The sequence below is a fragment of the Myodes glareolus genome, chromosome 17 (genome assembly GCF_982192425.1).
Source record: "Myodes glareolus chromosome 17, mMyoGla1.1, whole genome shotgun sequence".
NCBI classification, from domain to species: domain Eukaryota; kingdom Metazoa; phylum Chordata; class Mammalia; order Rodentia; family Cricetidae; genus Myodes; species Myodes glareolus.
In genome coordinates this window covers 34,604,683-34,628,896 of record NC_142042.1, presented here as the reverse complement: position 1 = coordinate 34,628,896, position 24,214 = coordinate 34,604,683, and the positions used below count along the sequence as shown (strand labels likewise).

Below are 24,214 nucleotides of genomic sequence, written 5' to 3'. Positions count from 1 at the left end.
ATATCCTATTCTCTCCAGCTGATAGGCATTCAAATAAAAACTAAACAGAGAAATCTCTGAATTAAGTGACATTATATATCAAATAGACTTAGTAGACACCTACCAAACACCCATACAAACAATAAAGAATATATGTTTTTCTTTAGGGTCCATGGAGATTTCTCTAAAACATATCATATACCAGGACACAGAACAATTCTCAACAGATATAGGAAAGCTGAGATAACTTCTTATATTCTATTTGATCATAATGGACTAAGGCTACAAATCAATAGCAAGAGAAACCCTAGGACATATGCAAACTCATGGAAATTAAGCAGTGAACTATTGAACAGTGAATGGGTACTGTCCTTAGAAAAATCAAGACAGAAAAAAATTTACAATCCTAAAATCAAATGAAAATTACAGCACATCATAAGATACAATGAAAGCTGTCTTAGGAGGGGAATTCTAAGCTCTAAGTACCTATATTTAAAAAGTGGAGAGATTTAAATAATTTAATGAAACACCTTAATAGTAAGTAGTAGAGTAAATACAAACAAACCATGTAAAGATGAAATATGGACAGAGAGTCAGAATTATGTATATTATTGTGTTTTCTTTGAATTTTTTGACTGTGAGGAGCTAAGTAACCAACATATATATTTTAAAATTTCTTGACTTCAAAATTTAAGTCTAAGGATACATTGCTTTGGAAAAGAGGTTCTTCCTTTATTTCCACAGAGGATGAGAACCTGTGGAATCCTTCAAGACTAATGTATTTTGATGGACAAAAGATGCCCCAAAAGGTAGTCATGAACACCCCCAAAAATTACGTTGCCCAACAAAAAGCAGGAAGCAGTTTGTAGAGAACTACACCAAATATTGTTTATAAATGTTTGTTTACATTTTAAGGGGAATATGCTATAGAGATTTGCATTGGTATGGATCTTGGTTTATTGATACAAATTTAAGGTCAATTTTGATATATGTATATTTCTCCTCTTGATTAAGGTATAGTGTTTGTGCATCTCATTTAAAAATGTAATATATAATTAAGAAATATAGGTAATAGATAACCATGTATAATAGTCAAGTTTGTAGTCATACTATTTAGATTTTCTAGATTACAGAGATGTAGTTCAGATAGGTATTCTTCAAATCTTTCAGAGATCTTCAGAATATGGCATTTAAAATGTTTTAATAACTTAGCACTTTTCACGACAATGAGTCACATCTGCTCCTGGCAGCACCAGTTACTTCAAGAGGAAGATGGGCACCAAAGAGGCTACTTATGGAGTTTGTTAGCCATTTGGACAAGAAACTGCTCTTGCCTGGACTGCTTGATGTTATGCTGTGTGAGCTGGACATGTAGGATCCACAGAGAGATGACTGCTAAACTTGCCTAAAGGTCCTTTGGGGTTCCTGCTTCGTGAAAGAGTCTGCCAGACATTCTGCAAGACACAGAAGGAAGTGACTGACAAACTGCCAATATAGGCAGAACTGTCTTTGAAATTTCCTGATTCATGGAAAAGTCTGCTGGATACTAAGGACCTGTAGGCTGAAGATGGATTCCCCAACGGTCCAGAAGAACTTTGGGTGACTGTCCAGGCAGTGAGATGTTTCTGTCAATTTAAGAGTTTTGGAAGTTGCTTACGATGCACTTCCTGTTTACTTAAGTAATATATCTTTCTGGAGTCTTTGATGGAGTTGAAGAATATATAGTTATAGTTTTCCTTAGTTATGATAAAAGATAAATTAGATATAAATATTGTAACTGTAATTCTTGCTTGATAACTGTTTTGTTATATGTAACTTTACTATGTTAAAGTTAAAACCTTCCTTTCTATTTAAACAGAAAGGGGGAGGTGATATGGGATTCCCCTCTGTATGCTATGAATATTATTGGTTAATAAAGAAGCTGTTTTGGGCCTGTGATAGGGTAGAACAGAGCTAGGCAGAGAAAACTAAACTAATGATGAAAGAAAGGAAGTGGAGTCAGAGAGAAGCCATGTAGCCCCCTGGAGCCAGATGGAACTTTACCTGGTAAGCCACAGCCACATGATGATACATAGATACTAGAAATGGGTTAAATTAAGGTGTAATAATTAGCCAATAAGAAGCTAGAGCTAATGGGCCAAGCAATGATTTAATTAATACAGTTTCTGTGTGGTTATTTTGGGTCTAAGCAGCCAAGGGCTATAAGATGAAATAAACTCTTTCCTCCCAGATGCTTCGGATCTTCGTGTCTTATCCCAGCAAGGGAAATCTAAGACACAATCTTACCCCAGTCTATCATTAACAAATCAAATGAAAACATTGCCGAGGATGTCGTGAAGCCACTAGAAATCTGGACAGAGGTTTCTCAAAAAGCCAAAACTACAACTACCGTGTGATGGATCTAAAGATACTCTTGTAATTACACCCAAAGGTGTATTTTTTTTTCCTGAAAAAGACAAACACAGCAGAGGGGAAGCCAAGACCTAGATGATGTGGTAGGTTGTGTGCTCCCATGTCCTCAGAGAGAAAGGGTTTTAAAATTGTTCCCCGCACTCAAAGAGCAGGCCAGTCATTCTGGGCCGATGACCCCTAAGTCATAAACAAACTGCCTCACTTCTGCTACTCTGAGTTTCCAGTGCTCTTATTATGAAGTGAAGATCTTTGTTTCTCACGCTCATTTCTAATTATTTCTTTGGCTCCTGTCTTCAAGTTTGTATTGATTTTGGTATGGTATAAATATTTACCCAAGTACCAATTTTTCCACTTTCAATCTTAATTTCTTTTAAGGTATGGGTGAATTTACAAAACCATGGTGACTCACTTATGGCCATTGCGTTGGTCTTCCAAGCCATCGTGGGTGGGTCATTTTAGCCTAAGACGCCAACTGCTAAAGGTAACTAAATGTCTACGTCCTTACAAGTACAGAAGGAGAAGACAGAGAGAAGAAAACAGACATCCCCAAATACACATGTCTGAAATGCATACGCACCTACCCATTTTTAAAAAAGCAATGCTGGAGAAGGAGTGAAAAAAATGATTTTAACAAATAATGAAAATGTCTCTCTCAAATCTGGCTGCATTTGGGAATCATTTTATTTGGGCACGGTGGCTCACTATGTTTAATCCCAGCACATAGAGAGACTGAGATTAGGAAGGAAAGAAATCATTGTGTACCTGAGAGATGGACTACTATTACTCTATCATACTTTATTTTTATTAATTAATTAATTAATTATGTATTGGAAGAGCACACAGTTTTACTTTATATAGTCTAGGCTGGCCTTGAACTCTGTCTCTATAAAATCTGAAAAAGTTGGGCGGTGGTGGTACATGCCTTTAATCCCAGCACTCAGGAGACAGAGGCAGGCGATCTCTGTGAGTTTGAGGCCATCCTGGTCTACAAGAGCTAGTGCCAGGACAGGCTCCAAAGAACCAGAGAAACCTTGTCTAGAAAAATAAAAACAAACAAACAAAACTGAAAAAAGAAAGTATAGCTAGTTAGCTAGTTAGCATTCAAGATGCTTCGGAATCCTCCAGTTAGATATATAAGAATGTTTTTGATAACTGCCAGACAAATTTCATTAGTAAGAACATTTTTGATTGGCGTTAGCAGATCTAGGTCCCCCAACCAAGGGTAGACAATCCCTTCTCCAAGAGATGCAAAGAAAAAAAAAATACCCTGAAGAACTCAGGACTGTCCTTCTAAGTGATAAAACTGTGCTCTATTTTTGAAAATATTTACGCTCATTCTAGGCGAGCAGTCAAGGATCTGATAAAATCAGATCTCTAGTCTTCTCCTATACTTCAGGGACAACATTGGAAGTCAGTTGCTGAGCCAAGAACTTCGGAATGACCAAAGCTCTGGGAGTGGGCAAGAGTCTGCTGCCACCTGGTGGACATTAGGCATCCTTTGCATTAGCGCCTCTCCGCAACTTCAGAGCCAGTCCACAGCCCCAGCGGTCTGGCTGTCCCTAAGGAGGAGCGATTGCAAACCCTTAGGAGTTTTAATTAATAAAGTTGACAAATCTTAGAAATACGTTTCAGAAAATGCGTTGCCTAAGCAGTTTGTATCAAAACCACCTGCCGGTATGTTAGATGACAAATTTCTGGCTCCCACCCAGATCTAGTAAAGAAGTACCTAAGGTGTGGCCCCCGCACCCATCTGTCCTAGGGGAATAAAAGTTGGAAAACCAAGCGTTAAAACACCAGAAAGAGAGCCGGGCACGGTGGCTCATCCTGCCACTTCACACTCCAAATGCAGAACCCACAGGATTCCTTGGACTTCCCTGCTTGCTGGGCCACAGAATGAGATGCTCTCTCCAAAACATAAAACAATCTCCATCCAAAGCCCCAGATAAATAAAAACACCGGAAAGATAACACTTTACTGAAACAAATGTGCTATGTACAAAGGAATTAGTCTCACTGAGTTGATGAAGTACCAAATTAAAATTAAAAGCAAATATTTGGAGTGGTATGCTTACTTTGTTTCGATGTCACCATGGAGCTGTGTTACTTTCAGGGCATAGTTCCTGGTTTGGTTTGAGACAGGGTCTCATGAAGCTCAGTCTAGCCTCCAAACTTCTCTGTGATTGAGGGTGACCTTGAAACTCTGTTCCTACCTCCACCTACCTCAGGCTGAATTATCAGTTTGCACCATTAAGCTGGCTTCAGAAGCAGGCATTTCCTAACTCAGATTCCAGCATCTATGGAGGTCATAATAGGCCACCGTGAAGAATTGCAGTTAGCCAAACAGGACAAACATTAACAGGCAGGCCTGGTGACCAGGCCACCGTCCACTGGTGCTGAGATGGTTTTAAAAGAAAGAAAGAAAAAAAGAAAGAAAGAGAGAAAGAAAGAAAGGAAGGAAGGAAGGAAGGAAGGAAGGAAGGAAGAAAGAAAGAAAGAAAGAAAGAAAGAAAGAAAGAAAGAAAGAAAGAAAGAAAAGAAAGAAAGAAGAAGAAAAATCCAGAAACCTGATTCTGAAGATTTACAACTCTCTGGCCACCTGCTCTGTCCTGCCTCAGGTTGTTTTGTAGCGAATCTTAGGTGGAGTGGTTGACTGTTGAGGGCATTCACACATTTGAAATACACTAGAAGAAAAATGACCACAGGTAAACCAACACAAGACCCAGGTGTGGCTTTTTGGGTTTTGTTGTTGCTGTTAGGACACCGTCATGTGCTGTGTTTGACTGTAAATAGATGTCACACAAGGAAAACTAAGCAATGTCAGTTTAATTATATTCGAAAGAAAAAGTATGCTGGATCTAAATAAAAATTCCAAATCAAGGCTTGTTTTGATTTGTCATTCTTTTAAAGATCAAGTCTTCTGAGCTCTGACTTCTGCTTCTGACTCAGAAACATTCTCGAAGTTCCAGGAAATCCACAAAAATTTCCTGGGCTGCTAGGTCCCTCCCTGCATGGCTTCTCAGACTGGCTCCCTGCCTTCCTGGGAGCTGGGTGCTTGCTCTGTGGAGGCCTGAGTTTCACTGTGGTTTTGGAAAGCAACCATGCCTCTCAGGCAAGGAACACAAATACTGCAAAACAGGTCGGGTTGTTGACCCTTGGTTGTCCTACGTGACTGCCACAGGCCCAAGACAGTGAGAGGCAGTGAACCAGTCAGTGGGTGCTGGCAGCGCACTGAAGGCTTGGGGCGGCTTTGGGAAGGGCCAGTGGGAATGTCCCACTTTCTATATGACAGGGGATCCTACTGAATCTTATTCAGAACGCTGCCTATTTTACTCTGAGAATATATCTGACTTACTAAAATCTCTCCCCCAAAGAGTACTCTCCAGATTGCTAAGCATAACATAGTCACTCTATTGGCAGCATTGTTTTGAATTAAACATTATCTCAAAATATTATAAAGGATTATCTCAAAAATTCATCATGGTCTCGTCTTAATGCTCACTGAAACTATGCCAGCGCACCTGGGGACTAGAAAGCAGAGAAATGAAAGCAGGCTGAACAGAGAGTAAACATGCAGGCCCAGAGTGGGGCTGGCCGGGTGGGGGGAGGGTGCTGAACACAGGTAGTTAAAGCTCTGGATGAGGTCAGAACACTGGATTTCAAGGATACCCAGAGCTACGTAAGCAAGAACAAATCTGAAATAAACAACAACAAAAATCAATGAAGACGGACCTCTCAAATATTTTGGGAAATTGACTTCTGACATCCATATGAGATGTATACAGATACTGGATATGGTCTGTAGCCCAGGTTAGACTCAAACTCCCTCCTTAGCTGAGGATGACCTTGAACTCCTGCTCTTCCAGCCCCAACCTCTCAAGAATAGGCATCACAGGCCTGCACTACCACACCCAGTTTTTACAGTGCTAGGGATTGATGGGGGGGGGGGCTTGTGCACACAGGTAAACATTCCACCAACTGAACTACACATGCTCCTCTAGTTTTGGGAGTTCCCTTAAAAGTAAGATTCACGCCAACAAAGAACCCACAAATCTTGTCTGGTAACATTTCCCTGCAAAGTTCCTGAAATAATAGTTCTTGTTTCTGGCGGGTGTGTTGTTAATAGAAATAACAATGTCTAACACTCGCTAAGTGCTTTCCATATGCCAGCAGTTGCTCTATACATATGCGTAAGCTTCATTTCACAGCTGAGATCCTGGGGTATGGAGGGGCACAATCATTTGTTTAAAGCCTTGATACCCACAAGAAACAGAGTTGGATTAAGATGAAGGCAATTTGGCTCCAAAGACACACTATTTTTTTTAAAAGAATTACTTATTTTTATGTATATGCCTGCCTGCATGTGTGCCTGTGTACTACAAGTGTGCAGTACCAGCAGAGGCCAGAAGAAGGCGCTGTATCCTCCAGGAATTGGATTTACAGTCGTTAGCCATGCTATGTGGGTGTTATGATTCAAATTCTGGTTACTTGGAAAAGCTCTCAACCTCTACACTATCTCTCAGACTGTGAAGGACACACTCTTAAACACCATAAAATGGGCCTCTGGTTTGGGAACAGTGGCCTGCACTTGTCATTTTAACACTTCAGAGGCTGAGGCAGGAGGATCACAGGAAAATTGCAGGCTAGCCTGGGTTCTGTAGTGCGTTCCAAGCCAGTTATGGATACACAGTGAGAGTCTATCTCAAGAATAAAAAGAATGGGGGAAGTGCCTCTGTATATTCCAAGTGTACATGTGTTATTTCATGTAATCCAGCGTGGACACTTAAGACAGCAGTTCTCAACCTTTAGGGGTCACATATCGGATGTCCTGCATATCAGATATTTGCATTACAATTCATAACAGTAGCAAAATTACAGTTATGAAGTAGCATTGAAATAATTATTTGGCTGGGGGTCACATGAGGAACCTTATTAAAGGACTGCGGCATTAGGAAGATTGAGAATCAATGACTTAAGGAGTAATTATTTTTTTATTATTCCAAATCAAATCATGTTCCTATCCCCTCCCCAGCCCTAGGTTTGGAACCCAAGACCTTACACTTGCAGGGCAGTTACTATGCTATTGAGCTATACTTTACTCCCAAACCACAGCTTTTTTTTAAATTCACAACTTTTGGTTATTTAGTATAATTCTCTTTAAATTTTGAGGGTTTTCTTTCTTTGCTTGGTCTTTTATTGTCCTGGGACCAATGGACACAGCTCTGGTAACTTATGAGACTAGAAGCAGTGGGAGTTTGGAGGACTTGGTCTGGCACATTCCCCTGAAATGTAAGGTGTGGATATGGTTGCAGGGAATTATTTGACAGGGGCCGTGCTGGCTAAGTTTATGTAAACTTGACCCAGGCTAGAGTCATCTAAAAGGAGGGAACGTCAATTGAAACAATGCTTCTGTAAGATCAGACTGCAGGCAAGTCTCTAGAGCATTTTCTTAATTAGTGATTGATGGGGGAGGGCTGTGCCCTGCCCTGGGCCCACCTGACAAGTGGTGCCACTCCAGGCTTGGTGGCTCTGGATTCTATAAGAAAGCAGTCTGAGCAAGCCTTGGGGAGCAAGCCAGTAAGCAGCACCCCCCCCCCTCCATGGCTACTGCACCAGCTTCTGCCTCCAGGTGTGGGTTCCTATCCTGACTCTTCAATAATGAACTACAATGTGGAAGTGTAAGCCTTTCTTCCCCAGCTTGCTCTCGGCCATGGTGTTTCATCACAGCAATAGAAACCTTTACGAGGACAGCGATAGTTGCTAGTTGCGTGTGGTGGGGAATCTTCCAGTGGGGTCTGCACAGCAGGAAGGGATTGATGCCTCTGTGCACTTCCAGGGTGGCTGCCGGCTCAACAGCTAGCATTGCTCTCAAGGCTCCCAGTGATAAGTACTTGTATCCTTTGAAACCCTGGGAACTGCCGAGTCCCTCATCATTATTCTGCCCAGAATCATCTTTGAAAAGCTGAGAGTTATGGGTTTTGAAATAATCCAACTTTGGGGACTGCCTCGTAGGACATTTCTTTGAGCTACACGTGGTCAGGATGGCATAAAGCCAGGGGATGGTTCACTGTCTTAGTCGGCCTGTCTGCTTCCCTCCCCTACATCACCAACCCTCTTCTCAGATTTGTTATGTTTTATTTTGATTTTACTTTACAGTTTTCAAGGCAAGGATTGAGCCCAAGGCCTCACACAAGCTAGGCAAGTGATGTATGGCTGAGCTACACCCCCAGTCCCAATCTACCATCTAAATCACATCCCTGGCCTAGCCCACCCATGAAACCAGCCACACAAGCTCACCGTCAGAGCCATATTTTTTAACTTATAAAATGGATATTTCATAGAGACTTATTTTCATTTCTGACAAGATGTCATAGCATATAAACTTTTGGACTATCTTATGCTCAAAGTAGGGTCCTTCCTAAAGTCACTCATTGTAGCCAAAGCCATTTATACAGCACAGGGAACTGTATGGTGAATTTGCTTACCCAACAGACAACTACGGGGTCTTAAGGAGTGAGAGGCCAGGGTGGAAACCATCCGGTTTTGTATGGAGAGTACAGCCTTGGCCGGCAGGCATATAGCTAAAACTTGTGCACTACCCAAAGCACAGAACTACCACAAAAACTTCATTAGCTCTTTTGAGCCCAAGAAAGAACTGAAACATCTTAGAGTTTGGTCAGTAGATCTAAACGGTAGACACTTGCAAACAGTACCCTCTCTGAGTTTCAGGTGTTTCATAAAGAAGGAAAACACCTCGGCTCTTGGGGCAATTCCAAGGAGTAAATGTGGTGTGGGTTAAGAAGGCAGGTTGCACACTGAGTTATCCACGGCACGCTAGCTCACAGCGTACAACCTAGGGCAAGGTCTCTAGCCTCTGTGCCTCGGAATCCCATCTACAGTCCATGAAATGGGCACAAAAGGTGTTCCAGGCCTGACCTGGACCACTGGTCAAAAGGATAGTGTATAAAGGGTACTCAGTGGACTGATGGCTAAAGGTTTCAAAAAGACAGTACTATCTTTACAGTTTATATAAATATTTCACAGACTGCCTGACATATAACGGATGACTGATATGTTAATTCTTTTGCCTGCCTTCTGCCTTCAACCTAACCCCTCAGAAGCTGTGAAACTGCGTGAATGACTGCCCCGGTTTCAACCCCTAACTGCCATCTGATATAACCGAGAGTCTTTATTTCCTGGTTGTCTGGTGTGTGAAAATACCATTCCCTCCCCAAGTGTAACAAAACACAACCCTGTATTCTTTGACGTCAACTTCCAAGAGGAACATTTTTCTGTTTATTCCTACAAGGCGCATTTCCTTCCCATGCAGGGCCAACTGCAGCCCTTGGCCTTTAGACTGTCTCTCACAAACATACCAGGGACGTGTCCTATGGCGCTGAGAAGGCAGGAACCCAGGGATCAGATCTTTGCAGTGTGAGGGGACATCTCTGAGTGTTCCCATCAGCAGAGGCAGACTGAAGGGCAGGTCTCGGGAGAGTTGGCTTCGGGACTCTGACCAACCTTATAGCAGCAAGATTGAGATAAACAAAGACCCTCACAAGGATCTTTACATGGAAAAAACAGTGAAAAATGAAAGCAAAAACTGATGTGTGTGCCCATGATGAGAAAAATCACTTATAGGGTCCTGCAGAAGCCACCCTCTTACTCTTGATTGTACCCTGTTAGCTCCCAAACTTCTGATGAAATCAGTGTCTGACAGGATTTGACTGTTTTTTTTTTCCCTCACAGTGATCTGGGGGATTGAACCTGGGAACCTACCTCTGCATACCCGAATGACACCCCTAACCCCAGATTTGACAATGTTAAAATTAAAATTCTCTTCATTCAGTTGCCTCTGAGTAGTCCTTTGATTTCTGGGTGCCAAGTGGTAGATGGCTATGCACATATCACATGGGCACACACTTAAATTTTGGAAACAGGCTTCAGCTGATCAGGTAACAGTTGTGTCTCGGTGGTCCTGTGGCAGATGGGAGCTCACAGGGGGATAAGTGGTGTCGGGGCCCTATGAGAATTTACTGGTCTGCTTTGTGGCTCGAGGCCAACCCTGGTAGGAAGTCAAGAGAAGAATTTCAACTTGGCATTTTCCCAGAATGCTTGTCGACTCCTCCAGCAGCTTTGAAGAGCTCACAAAGGTCTTTGTGTTCCCCAGAGTCCAGGGCTATGGGACACAAGACCAGAGAGGGTCAGTGTTACCGGGAATGTTGGTTGTTGGAATTTACATACTTTTCTCATGATGTGTGTGTGTGTGTATGTGGTGTTGAAACTTTAAAAAACAAACTCAACAACTCTGATTTCAGGAGAGTTGAATGTATTCTCCATATTTCGTTCCAAAATCATGTTCAGGATTTGAGAAAACAGGAGCTTGTTGATGACTGATTTCAAACACCCTTCCTGATGGCTTCTGGGGGCATTGAGGGACTCACCCTTAAGATGTGGGTGCTTGTGGGTTCTGTACTAAGTAACCGAGGTGACACCCAATAAGTACTGCCCACCTCAAGTCCAGCGCTCTGAACAGGCATGACTGGACATGCCCCAGAGAGCTTTGTAACAAGGACCCTTGGTGTCCTCTGTCACTGTGGTGACTGCAGTTGGGAAAGCCATCTCATATGTTCATGCAGCTCTTGAAAAGAGGATTTTGTTTTTGGCATCACAGATGTGAATGACGCTAGGCTATGGGCTGCGGGATAAACCGCAGCTGTCCTACACTGAGAGAGGTCAGCACTAACTAAGACAGCGTTTTTAACCTGTGGGCTGAGACCCCTTTGGGTGCTGAACGACCCTTCCACATCTCCTGCATATCAGATATGTACATTATGATTCGTAACGGTAGCAAAATTACAGTGATGAAATGTCAACAAAATAACGTAATGGTTGGGGGTCAGCACAACATGAGGGACTGTATTAAAGGATTAGGAAGGTTGAGAACTCCGCTCTAGACTAAAAGATGCCAGCGTACGTTAAGTAACTATTTGTAGCTTAGACATGGTTCCTGCGCCTGAACACCAGCTGCTTCTTATGCATATTAAATAAGATGTTGGTGGGTGTCACCGCCAACAATCCTTGTAGACGGTGCCATTTTCCATGTACGAGAGTGGTCACCCAAATGTGCATTATAAAGATAGTTCTACAGATGTGACAGTGGATAGCCTAAACACACACGCGCTGTGTGTCGCCCCTTCTCCACACCAAGCACGCTTATTATTGAAGTATTAAAAAACACACGTATTGTCGAGGTTTCAAAGGCCAGCGAGTGCTCTTGGGTTCAGGTGTCAATGCACTCCCTCCAGAACGTGGGGCAATGCTGTGCTTGTATTTGTATGCTATCTGCCTTTCTCCTAGAATCTTCCACGTTGTACATTGTACGTGCTTCCCCCAGGACCATGTTCCCCCTGGGAAGAGAGGCTTGAGGCAGTTAAAGGGGAAACTCTCAGAAGAAGAATTTAGCATAGCCCTTCAGCCAGTCAGTGGTATGAGTACCTCTCAGCGAATAAAACACGCAGCAGGTCCCTCTGGGTACAGTTCTTCAGGCACCCAATACAAGGCGTGCTCAGGGATCCGTTATCATTGTCATTGACAACACAAATAGACTTCCTGAAGAGCGGAGGACCAAGCAAAGCAAAACCAAACCAACCAACAAGAAAACAAAAAGGTAAGAAAAAAGGAAACCGCTTTTCCAGACTCCCCACCCAGCCAAACAGCTGATCCAAAAACCTCCACCTAAGCAAAGCCAGGACTCAGATTTGAAGGTGGGTGCAGCAGTGGTTAGAACCCAGAGTTCTAACCTCCTACCTGCACACTGACATCCTTGTCTTAACTCCAACACAGGGGTGGGGGCACGTAGAGCTCCTTGGAGGGGGGAGAAGAGGAGGAAGCCCATCTTCCTCAGGGAGTTGGCTTGGCCCTCTCCTTTCCACACTGGTCATTGGTGAGTTCATCTAACCTCCACCCCTGGACCCTGTGGTCCTGGTCCACCTGTAAAAACTGTCGAAACTGAGTCTGTATGCTTGGCATGTCTCTTAGAGGGGTTTCTAAACCCACAAGAGGTCTCCAGAGAAGAAGACAGCATAGCCATGGTAGCTGTACCTTTGGTTATGAACTTGGCTGTGCCAAGATCACTGGTCAACAGGAAACACAGCCAGGACGCATGTCATGGCTGCACACCACAAACCACTGCAGAACTGTGGATACTCTGGGGTTACTACTAGCAAGAGCTCTTTGGAGCCAAGGATTTCAAACTAACTACTTGTCAGCCATTAGGTAGAGCACCCATAAGTTCTAGGTCTTTCTTCTAACTCATGCTAAGACATTTTTGATTGTTCCATAAGAAAAAAAAATCATGCCATTCAATGACAGGCAATGAGTAACACAAATACACTGTCGTCTAAGGGGTTGGTCTTTGGCAAGAGTCTTACTACTTGATTTCCATACAGGCAAACAGACCAAATCACTCCTGGTCATTGCATCGCCACAAACGCAGCAGGTGGTTTTCTAGAGAGAAGCGGGACAGTGAGTTCCACTGCTCTGCAGCTGACCTACTCCTCCTTGCATTTCGCAAATACCTAAAACTGACAGTTTGACAATGGATGCTCCCAAAAAAGAAATGGGTGCTCTCCAAAGGGACATTCGGATGCTGTAAGAGAAACCTGAGGGAGATGATTAAGATTAGAGCAAAGTCATATGCAAAGCCCGTAAGGAATACAAGGAACAGATAGAGAAGGTAATAGTTTAATAGGATAGGGGAATACAGCAGAAAGGCAGGGACAGCAGAAGAAGGCAGGAATATACAGGTATCTCGAGACTGGAGTGTTACTGTGTTCTCTCAAACCGGGAAAGTCTTTACAGGAAATCTCTAGACACATCTGTGCCCTGCCCACAGCAGACGGTTTTTCCTGGAGCTGTCGAAACTGCTTTCTACTCCCCTCCATTAACTCACAATGAATAGTTTCCATGGTTGGTTGCGCCCAGACTTAAAATAGACACGAGCAAGGTCTTCAGGTTTGCGATCAGGGCCATTATTAACCTCATCGCCAGCTAGATGACAACATGGTGTGTAAGCAATCCAAATTCACAAGGTAACCTTGCTCGAAACTATGCTGGCTCATCAAATGCAAGTTAGAAAACCAAGGTGCAAGAATAGAATCGCCAGGGACAGTAGAGGAAGCACGGATCAAGAGCAAGCAGAACAGGAGAAGAAAATCTGTGAGGTCACCCGGACAGGCTCTCAGCGGTTCTTGCTTTGTCTCCAACGCACCAGCTCCTGTGGTCAGTAACCCTCCCAGTCCTGGTTAGGTGGCTTCTCAAAGCAAAACAGGAGCCATGTGTGACTTTCTGTCCGCCCTCCTTTTGGTGTTCCTTCATCTTACTGTGCCCCTCCCCTCTTTGCCTCAGCTGAGGAAAACAAACACGTGCTTTCATGGGCAACGGGAGAGAGACACACAGCTCCCTAAGGAACTGGGGAAGGACGGCGGAAAGCCATTTCTAAGGATAAGGAGGTTTCTCGCCCTATCCTAATGACTTCATGTATGTCTTCTGCAGTGAGTCAATGTGTGTGAGAACAGCTAGTGAGGGGCCCAGTGCAGAGTAAATGCCTGTGTCTAAGATCCTCCTTGCAAGCTATTGCTAAGTTACGTAAATCCCAACAAGTCTCTTGAGTTCCTTCTCTGTGGTTGAACAGGCATCTGAGGTGACTGGCCAGAGCTGATTCCTGCCCTCCAGAGATTCCCTATTTCCTTAATACCAGAAATAGGACTAAAGAATGACTTGAAGGGACTCTCAGCCAGCATGCTGTATGTTCACCTGTTTGAGCCCTTCCACTACGGGAGTGCAGCTATGCTACATCAAGGCTGGGCTTCCAAGCTTGGTTACACTGATCGCTGACTTTGGCTAATGACTAAACCTAAGTATCCTGCTTACTTGATGTAATGGCACATGCCTATTTTGGGATATCACAGATAGATTTAAGTGTGCAAAGAAAGTAAATATATTTTAAGTCACACTGAGTTGGGGTTTTGACCCAAAAACATATTATTATGCTTCTTGGACCCAGACTGGGAGGTAAGGTATCTGAAATTAAGTAAGTTGAGGACCGGCTAAGCATTCGTGGGGACTCAACACTGCAAACAATTCATTTCAAGCAAAGCGGACACTCAGCTTCAGCGAGAGATCACTCTTCCGCAACCGACGGTTTCCACACCTGTACTGTGACACCGCTTTTCTTGGCTGAGAACTTCGGCCTTGGTGCCACAAAATAGGACGAGGAAGCCGATTCTTGCTTTGGCGAGGTGGGAACACTCACAGGAACTGGGGATGCACTGACAGGCGAGGTGGGCTCCGTGAAGAAGGAGGGTTGAGAGGGATAGGCCGGTACCGAGTACACAGACGAAGCCTGTGCATTGATGGGAGAGCCAACATTCACCTGTCGGGGAGGAAGGGCCTGCTTCACGGCTGGCCCTGAAGTGACCTTGACCGTTGACTTTTGAGGGAGGCTATCCTTTGCGTCGGGAGGTTGGAAGGTAAACAAAGACGCGTTGAGCTGATACGGTTGATGCTTCATGACATCCAAAGTGTTAAGCGGTTTCTTGCCCTTTTTCTTGCTCGTTTTGGAGGCCTGGGCAGTAGGTGGCTGAGATTTGATAGCAGCCAGTGGGTATGAGGGGGAATGGATCGGATTGTAGGCCATAGGAGGGGGTGCTCGAACATTTGAGGAGTATTTCCAGCTGGCTGGCAGGGATGGAGTAGGAGACTGGGCCCGAACTGCGTGGGCCTGCACCGTGTCGGAATCTACCACGTACTTCTCCATCCTTGACTGCCTTTTAGCAAACAGCTGGGCTCCTTTCCCGCTCATTCCAGGAAGCTCATTGGATGGTCCCCCGGCACCAGCGTGAGCAGCATTTACTTGCGGTGTGGGTGCCGATAGCTTGGGTGTGTAGTTATGACTGGCGACTGCTGCTTGGGGCCCTTTGAAGGGACCGGCCAGGTTCAGTGAGCTCGCAGGCCGGGCAGGAGGGTAGGAAGGCTGGGCTATTTTGATGGAGGACACAGCTGTGACCTGTGGTGGGTTCGGTAGGTTTGATGTGGAGAAGGCAGGACGCTGGGATGGAGTCACTCCGGGAGACCAGACTGGAGAAACTGGGGTTATCGGTTGTGAGGAGGAGGACTTGACTGCAGGCTTTGGAGCGACGGGAGGTGGGGTCTTCTGCTTAGCAGAACTTTGCATGAAGTTACAAGCCTCTGCGCCTAAGCTGAGATAGTCTTCTTCTGGCCCCGAATCCCCTCCAGCTCCGGTGCCTCGCTTACCTTCTGCATTTTGAAGAAGTGACAGGAGCTCAGGGTTGGGGCTCACTTTGGTTTCTTTAAACGTAAACATGGGTTTTGTTGTGCCTCGCCTTCTGGCTTCCTGCAGTATGCCTGTTCTTTTCGCCGGCACTGCGATCCTCTCGTCCCGGGAAGCTATTTGCTCAGAAGAATCATAGAACGCTGGTTGTGACCATGGAGCAGGCTGGGGCCATGGCGGCGGCTGTGCTGGGCCAGTGATTGGACTTGCTATCCCTCTGGAGAAGGCTTCAGGTGGAGGTGTGACGGCAGAGTAAGGTGGAGGGGCAGGAAAGTCGGACATGGGGCTTGTCACACTCCGTGTCGGGGAGAAGGGGGCTGTTGGCTGGTTCATAGTTCCCAAGAAGGGCTTGGCGGTTCTATTCATAGGGATCATCCTCTGGGCCCCTGCTGCCTCCGAAACGCCACTGAAGCCATTCTGTTGTGGCATGTTGCCAAGACTACAACCCATCTGGATGGAGCTTTCACTCAGAGAGCTCTGCATTCTCACGGAGTCCTCTTCCTTCCTTTGATAAGAAGTCACGGTTCTCAGACCGTCCGACTGCAGCCCGTCTGGTTCTCTGCCTGGCAGCGCACCCGCTTTCTCCTCTTCATTTTGGGCCGTGAACTGTTCCATCCTCTCTCTCCTCTTAGCAAACATGAGCGCTCCCTTGCCTGTGGTGTCTGGCAGCATCTCCATCTTGTCCCCTCGGCTCAGTTTCTTTTCAATGTCTACCAGTCCAGAATCCCAGTCAAAGTTCACAACTTGTGTGTCGTCGTCAATGTCAGACAGTAACTCTTCATCCACTTCTGACTCGCTCGTTCCAAGAAATGCGACTTCGCCTATCTCGTCCTTGTCACCTTCTTCCTGGTCCTCCTCCTCCTCCTCCTCTCTTTCAAGCTCGCCAGTACCGTAACTGATTAGGGTGTACTTCCGGGCCCTCCGCCTCCGCTTCTTAAACATCAACACCCCCTTGGAGTTGGGGTTGGGAGCATCCGTTAGAAGGAGAGCGATGCTTTTGCATTTAGACTTAGCTTCTTTCACTTGCTTTTCAGACAGACTTTCGCTCCTCCTGAGCCCTAGGGAAAGATACACAGATTGTATTCAATTGATGAATGCATTGCAATTGATTCCCAATGGAGAAAATGAATATATACAAAAATTTCTTATGATTGGGTACTGAAATTTGAAGATATCTAACTCGTTTTTCATTCATTCTGCCCCCATCCACGGTGTTTGGGGAGTGTACAGAATCAAGCACTGAACCACACACTCTTCATTGCTTTTCAGATTTGCACTTACATAGTAGTAATATATAGCCCAGTACATCTTGTTCCATTTGCTAACCTAAGCACAGCTTTATATATGCTGACTTATATCATGAGTCAGAGCCCCCTCCCACCCATGGCTTCTTAAACTTTAATTTAAAAAAATTAGGTTGGGAAGTTTCAGTTAATAGGATATAATTGTATTAAAAAGAATATCCTTTAGGAACGTAATATGTTTTGAAAACAAGATGTACTTTGTACTGACAGTATCTAAAAGTAAAATGAACTGAATTGCTTCAATGCAATGCATTTAAATATTTAAGTTTCTTCTTTTTTCCTTTGAGGACCACTTCAAATCTTTCCACTGGGCTGCTGAATTAATATAAATTCACAATAGTGAATTAATAATAATCAACAGTACTGAGCTAAATAATTAGTTGTATTTTAGAGTGCTGGAACATTGTGAAAATCTGTAACAAGCTTTAGGCTCAACACTATCTACACAATTCTGTAACAGTCTCCTGCGAATACAATGCTGCTTAAGTTGCAGAAAGAATGAGAGCAAAGCCTGGGGATGTTTAAACATTGTACGACTTGAGGTCTTTTAAACTAACATTGAAACAGAATTGATGCAACAATTATGCCATAAAAAATAACTTGGCAGTTTTAAAATGACAAACTTTACATTTTCATTTTACTGTTAGAAAAAAAACAATGACAAATGAATTTATAGCATCAATTAATTGTAACCACTTTTAATGAACATGATCCACAAATAAATTTTGTAATACCTTGAGTTAAATAAAAATACCAAAAGAATAATATATTTCATGGTGAAAATTAATTTTTGTTGTTAAAAGTCAGACTTGGTGAATCAGAAAACAGAATGAGAGAAACTAATTTTGGAGTAACCTTATAGGTATTTTTCTGGTGATCCAGTTTTGTGCAGACCAGATAGTTCACAACGTGGCCATTATTGAAAGGGATTCCTTTTTAACTAGTGATGTTACAGCTTGTTATTAAACTGACAGTAACAACTGCATGGTGTCTGCTCGCTGCCAACTTGTGAACTATGCGCATGCTGTCATAGCACTGGGGCTAATATGCTATATATGTGAGGGTGCCTAAAGGAGGAGGCGCGGCCACTGGCACATGCCAACACCGCTACAAATGCCTGTGCTAAAAATATGCACCCAAAGGAACAACAAGGGCTCGAAAGCTAATGCATGACTTTGGGTAACCGAGCTCATTGCTATTGAGTACAGTCAGCCTTGCATCCCCAAAGAAAACCCAAAGTTACTAAGACTTCAGGAGAAGAACTATATATCCAAAAGAAAATAATAGGGACACTTAGCTTCAATTCTTGACCTCGTTCTATTTGTGACCCTAGTAACCCAGATAAAACAAAATACCGGCAGAGGCCTTGCATTAAGCCACAGTTTCTGTGGGGGAAGCACTGAGCTGCCTGCCCATGGTTCTGGAGACCCAGCCTGGAAGGTGAAGCGCACCGCCACCTAGTGAGGCTTACACCACAGCAAGGATCATGTAACCTAACCGCTGGGCATCACACATGCTCCTGTCCATCAAACACTTCTGCAAGCATCATCAAGCCGCAGAATGCTTCTTCTCCTTCTTCCCCCCCCCCCCCCAAAATGAAGCTCTGCTTTTAATACCAGAGTGGAGCCTCCGTTAAAGGTTCTTCGGAAGAAGACGGACCTGTTTTTGTCATTTAAACTGAGTCCACTTAACTTCCAATACCCTTAAGAATATTTTAAACACGAAATGTCATAACACTCTTCAGCAGATTAAAGAGGCACGTTTTATATTTCTTCAACAGTTCCTGCATCTTTGGGAATAAAAATAATTGTTTACGAAAAAACATTTTGGTCTAATATGAAGTTCAAATTTACTGCTTCCAGTTCCGAAACTGGCATTTTCCACCCTATTCAGATTTGTTATTTTATGCATCAATTGAAGCATTAAAGATGGTAAAAAGGTCTAAGAAAAAAAAACTTTTTTAAAATATTCATGCAGTTCAACTAGCAAAATATTTTAAAAGTCCAGCTCCCCAGACAGCAGCCCCCACCCACGGCAGGACTTACTAGCATGTCGTGCCCTGTGTTTGTGTGGTCTGCTGTGATCCTTTCCTGGGCGTTGATCTTCCCCCTGCTCGGTGCCTTCTGGTGAGACAGCAAAGGAGACCAGAGAAGGAGGTGCTTCTGACCGCCCTCCTTCCACCCCAGAAGCCACACACCCCTTTCCCGCCTGCAGCCTGCACTCTTCCGCCTTCTGCCTGTCAGAGCAATCCAGAATCACTTCCACCTGGGGCAGCCCGGCGCCTCCTGCTTCTCTCCCTTGGATCACTCTCAGCTGCCGGCCGCTGGAGGGCTGACTTGTTGTGCTGGGCAGGAGAGAAGTGTCTGCTTCCTCCTCAGGAGCAGGGATCGAATTGATGTGGACGGTCCTCTCGTGTTGTGAACTCCAGTCTGGGTCAGGAGACTTGGAGTTTTCGTTTCCCTGGGGAGCCACTACAGGGCCACTAGCATCCTGATGTCTTTCCTTTGAGAGGGACAGTTGTAGCTCAACTACACGGCCCGGCTGGCCTTCTTCTGCCTTTTCCCTTAAGATGACCTCCTCTACCAAGTGTTCTTCTTGGGAGCCAAGCATCTGGGGAATTTTTTCTCCCGTTGTACATTCTGCGTAACCCCAATCATTTCCTTGGTCCTCGGTTAGGGGAACTTTACTTGGGACCGAAGCAAGAAGGAAGTCTTTGCACTGGGTGTTTGTGGCTGGAAGAATCTGCAAGGTGGTACTTTCCGTGGGTCCCTCATGTGTGAGATGCTGATGGTTTATGTTTTCTGTTTCAGAACCCAAAGTCTCACTTGTACCACTGCATGGTCTGCATACAAAAAAAAAAAATTCCAAACAGTTATTTCAGCTTGTGTTCCACCTGTCAAAGGATTTCCCAACACTAATGATGTCTCATGCATGGTTCACCAAAAATCCCCTCAATAACTCCAGCATATTAGAAAATAGAACTTGAAGGCTCATCTACACGGTTACTAAAGATCATCAAGATAAAATTGTCTTTCAAGCACAATAAAAATGCTTGCAAAAAAAAAAAAACCCCTTGAAATCTAAACCCATCTTTAATTCAGCCTTTATTTGTAAAAGCACAGGGTATAGCTATGTGTGTGCCCCTCATTTGAAATGGTTTGGGTTTTCTCAACAAACTACGTTTGCTGTAGATGACCAGAAACTTCAGTGTCCCATGGAGTAAGTTTTGGCCTAGATATCACCAAGTCACATAGACACATCCGGAACGTCAGATCGACCTTAAACTATGAATACATTTTAGACATGGTATATGCTTAACAGGATAAAATGGAAGTCCATTTCTAAGCTCTAGTGAGCATAGTAGGCCCCAGCCAGAACCCCTATGCAAAGAGTAATCCTGTCTATGCTGCAACGAATTGCTAAATCACGTGGTACTTATAATCCAAGATGCCGTCCCTTCTCTTAGCAGTTGTCACTTGCAGCATTTTCCTTACAGAATCCCTGCCCTCAGACAGCTTCTTTAGCTCCTGAGAGCAGAGCTATTCCACAGTCTCCTCTGATGAAAACCCAGCCACTTGTAGGCAGTTTTGCATATTTGCATTCACTTCTTACTAAGTCTCCGAGCTCTCAACCCGTTTGTAATAGAAGGGTCCTTCTCAGGACAGCTATAGAAGACTCCCTCATTTCTCACTTGTAGAGTTTTCAGGCAACAGTATCTCTCTCCCCCTTCTTGCTTCCTGGGGCTGCATCCTGACTGCTACAGGGATCAGTCACACACCGGGAGTTCCTACTTCTCTTCTCCTCAAAGGAATTTACTTTAGAATTATGTGGATACGGAATTTCCTCTAACTGTGATGTTGACTACATTTAGAAAAACCCAACAAAAGTCAAACCAAAGGTTGCTCTCTCTATCCAAGCCATCTGAAAGGCTTTATAATGGTATACTATTTAAAAATTATAAAAACAAAACAAAATAACATAAAAGTAAGCCAGGTGGTGGCAGCACGCCTTTAATCCCAGCTCTTGGGAGGCAGAGGCAGGTGGATCTCTGAGTTTGAGGCCAACCTGGTTTACAGAGCACTTTCCAGGATAGCCAGGACTATACAGAAAAACCCTGTCTTGAAGAACCAAAACCAACAACAAACAAAACAGAAACCAACAAAAATTACACTTTTTGAAACATTTTGTTAGCATATTAGGATAGTCTTCTTTTCACTTTTTGCGACAGAGTCTTTACACAGTAGGACTACACAGGCCTGGAATTCACTCCATAGCCTAGGCTTCAAGTCATGACTATCCTCCTGTCTCAGCCTCCTAAGAGTTGAGAAATAAGCATGAGCTAGCAGATCCAAGTAGTTTATACAGGAAATGATGAATAGCTCTATGCAACTGAGTTTGAGAGTGCCAGAAGTCGGAGAGGTTTAATCTAGCAGAATTTGGAATAAAGGCAGCTGAAATCACTTTGTCAAATATGTATCTGAGAAAAAAACAGTTTCAACTCATTCTAGCCTTATAGATTGGGATATAGACAAGCAGGCCAGTGCTAATATTTCTTGGTAGCTGAAATAAAATATATACATATGAACAAAAAATCATAAAGATATAGGAGGGAGATACAGATACACAGGTACTCAATCTCACCATTTGTACAATTAGAGAATCATTTGCTTTTGATTTTTTTTAATGATTTTAATAACATCTAAGGTAATAAAGATTCAGTATTAAAAGGCTGGTTTTCGGTTTGTTTTTAAATAGTGTTAGCCAGCCATTTCTGGGTAGTAAGTTCACACTTGGGTCCTCTGACTGTCAGTGATATGACTGAGGACTGTTTAGTTTCAGGAACATATCCAAATGTCCACAGCGCTGTTACTATGGGTCTCATAAAATGAAAATTTCATCTGAATCCCATCAGTTAACTATTTATTTTTAAAATGCTGACTTATTTATTTGACTATTTTATGTGTCTGTGAGTGTTTTGCCTGCATGTGTATATGTAGACCGCATTTATGCCCAGTGCCCTTGGAGGTTAGAAGAGGGCCTCCGAACCCCTGTGACGGGACTTACAGTTTTGAGCACCATGTGGGGACTAAGAATTAATCCATGCCCTGTGTAAGGGCAACAAGTGTTATTAAGCATTGTCCCAACTTTCCAGCCCAATTAACTGCATCACAGAAATTCAAGATACTTGAGAGAAAAACAAAACAAAACAAAACGAAACATGAGCTAGCTATTCGGAGCAGCGGAGAACAAATCCATTTATCTCTAAAACGAGGTAGGTGCCTAGATTGGAGCGTTGAACCAAATATTTTTTCATGTGATAGCATCGTAATGGAAATGGGAACCAGCAGAACATGTCCCAGACTAATGTGTTCCAGAGAAACTGGCCTCATTAAGTCAGTAAGGACAGTAAACACCGAAGGGAATAAAGCAGGAAAGGTTGATTCCCTATTTGTATGTGGATTCTTTGCTGGGGGAACTTGGAAGTCTTCAGACCTTTAGTAGACTTCCTCAGAATGAGGCCTAAGGGAGGAACAGTTCTCCCTTGGCAACATTCCTGATACATTATTTGTTTCGTTTCTGGTATTTTGTTGTTGTTGTTTTTGTTTGTTTTGTTGGTTGGCTTTTAAATAGTTACTCTTGATTTTTTTTAACTAGTTATTTTTAAAAGCAAAAGGCAACATTGTAAGTAAGTGGGATCTTAAGAGCTTGGTGTGTGAACATTTATATATACAACATACATGCACTCATACATACATGGCACACACATGGACTTAGATAACACAGGGCAGTTTTGGGGGGTGTTTCTTCTACACTATAAATAATACTTTGTTAGCACCGAATATTTATCTAGCCTGCTTTCCATTCCCAAATATGGTCGAATTGGGAGTCCTGAGCAGTAAAAACCTGCCTTTAAGCTTTTTGTTTCACACCCCAAGGCATCATCTTTGTATAAAAATATTATATTGGACAACAGTTCAATGCACAATCATTTTCAATTCATCTTCAAATCTAAGAATTATAATCCTGGCCTTATAGAAACTCTTCACCTTGGAAATGGTGTTGTTGTTATGGTTAATACACCAGACTTTCTAAAAAGGTGGTCTAAAATACCTAAGATTTCCAACAAAGTGCTTGACTTGACACAAGTATTTGCAGCTAATTCTCAACTAACCAGAAAGCCCCATTAAATGGAATTGCTCATTCTCAAACACTGTGGTGATCTGTTTAGCTGTCCTGACTTTCTTTTCTTTCTTTCTTTCTTTCTTTCTTTCTTTCTTTCTTTCTTTCTTTCTTTCTCTTTCTTTCTTTCTTTCTTTCTTCCTCCCTTCCTTCCTTCCTTCTTTTCTTTCTTTCTCTCTTTCTTTTCTTTCTTCCTCTTTCTTTCTTTCTTTCTTTCTTTCTTTCTTTCTCTTTTTTTGGTTTTTCGAGACAGGTTTTCTCTGTAGCTTTGGAGTCTGTCCTGGAACTCACTCTGTAGACAATTCTGGCCTCAGGCTCACAGCGATCTGCCATCTACCTGCCTCTGCCTCCCAATTGCTGGGATTAAAGGCATGTGCTACCACCACCTGGCCTGCCCCGACTTTCTATGTAGAACCATGAACTCCCTCGTAACTCACAGTACATATGTTCATAGACCCGCTAGTCTTTCCCACACAGCTTCAAGTAACAAATACCTCTTGCAGCAAATTTGCTTTACCTTTTGATAAGCAAGTGGAGAGAGTCCGCTATGCTCTCCATAAGCTTGATGACTTCCGGGTAGGTGAGGTCTGCACACGGGTTGCCATTGATGGACACCACTTCATCCCCCTCACACAGGCCAGAGTCTGACGCTTTGCTCTGACTTCGAATCTGAGCGGAGAGAAAAAAAATAGGTAATAGAATCACATAACAGGTAGAAACTATGTCATCTTCTCCAAGAGAGAAGAAAATTATGACCTGCAAGTTATGAATCCAACCCTGACTTTTGCTTCATCTGCTAACCTGTAAGTCTGTCTTAGACACATCTCACCTCTTCCAAACACCCCCCCTCCACACACACACACACACACAATTTATGACTTATCATAACCACACCATTTAATGCATCATATTGTAAGGAAATAGGAAACAAGCAAGTCAAACCATCATGAAGAAACCATGAAAGAAATAAAAAATGAGGAAGAACCGGG

At 43.4% G+C, this 24,214-nt stretch overlaps 1 protein-coding gene across 2 annotated transcripts in view; it reads right to left on the bottom strand.

Annotated features, from left to right (window-relative positions):
* Synpo2 (synaptopodin 2) overlaps positions 1–24,214 on the bottom strand; it is a 154,181-nt gene that overhangs the window by 18,389 nt on the left and 111,578 nt on the right. Inside the window, exons 2-5 of one of the 2 annotated variants that reach the window (XM_085677757.2) lie at positions 23,743–23,894; positions 19,091–19,887; positions 14,530–16,799; positions 13,118–14,304 (exon numbers count right to left, since the gene is read on the bottom strand). In XM_085677757.2, coding sequence (XP_085533883.2) covers positions 14,572–16,799; positions 19,091–19,887; positions 23,743–23,894 — 3,177 coding nt within the window. In that variant the 3' untranslated portion in view covers positions 13,118–14,304; positions 14,530–14,571. Of the gene's footprint in view, positions 1–13,117; positions 14,305–14,529; positions 16,800–19,090; positions 19,888–23,742; positions 23,895–24,214 lie in introns of those variants that run through there. The other variant, XM_048456742.3, reaches the window with a different exon arrangement.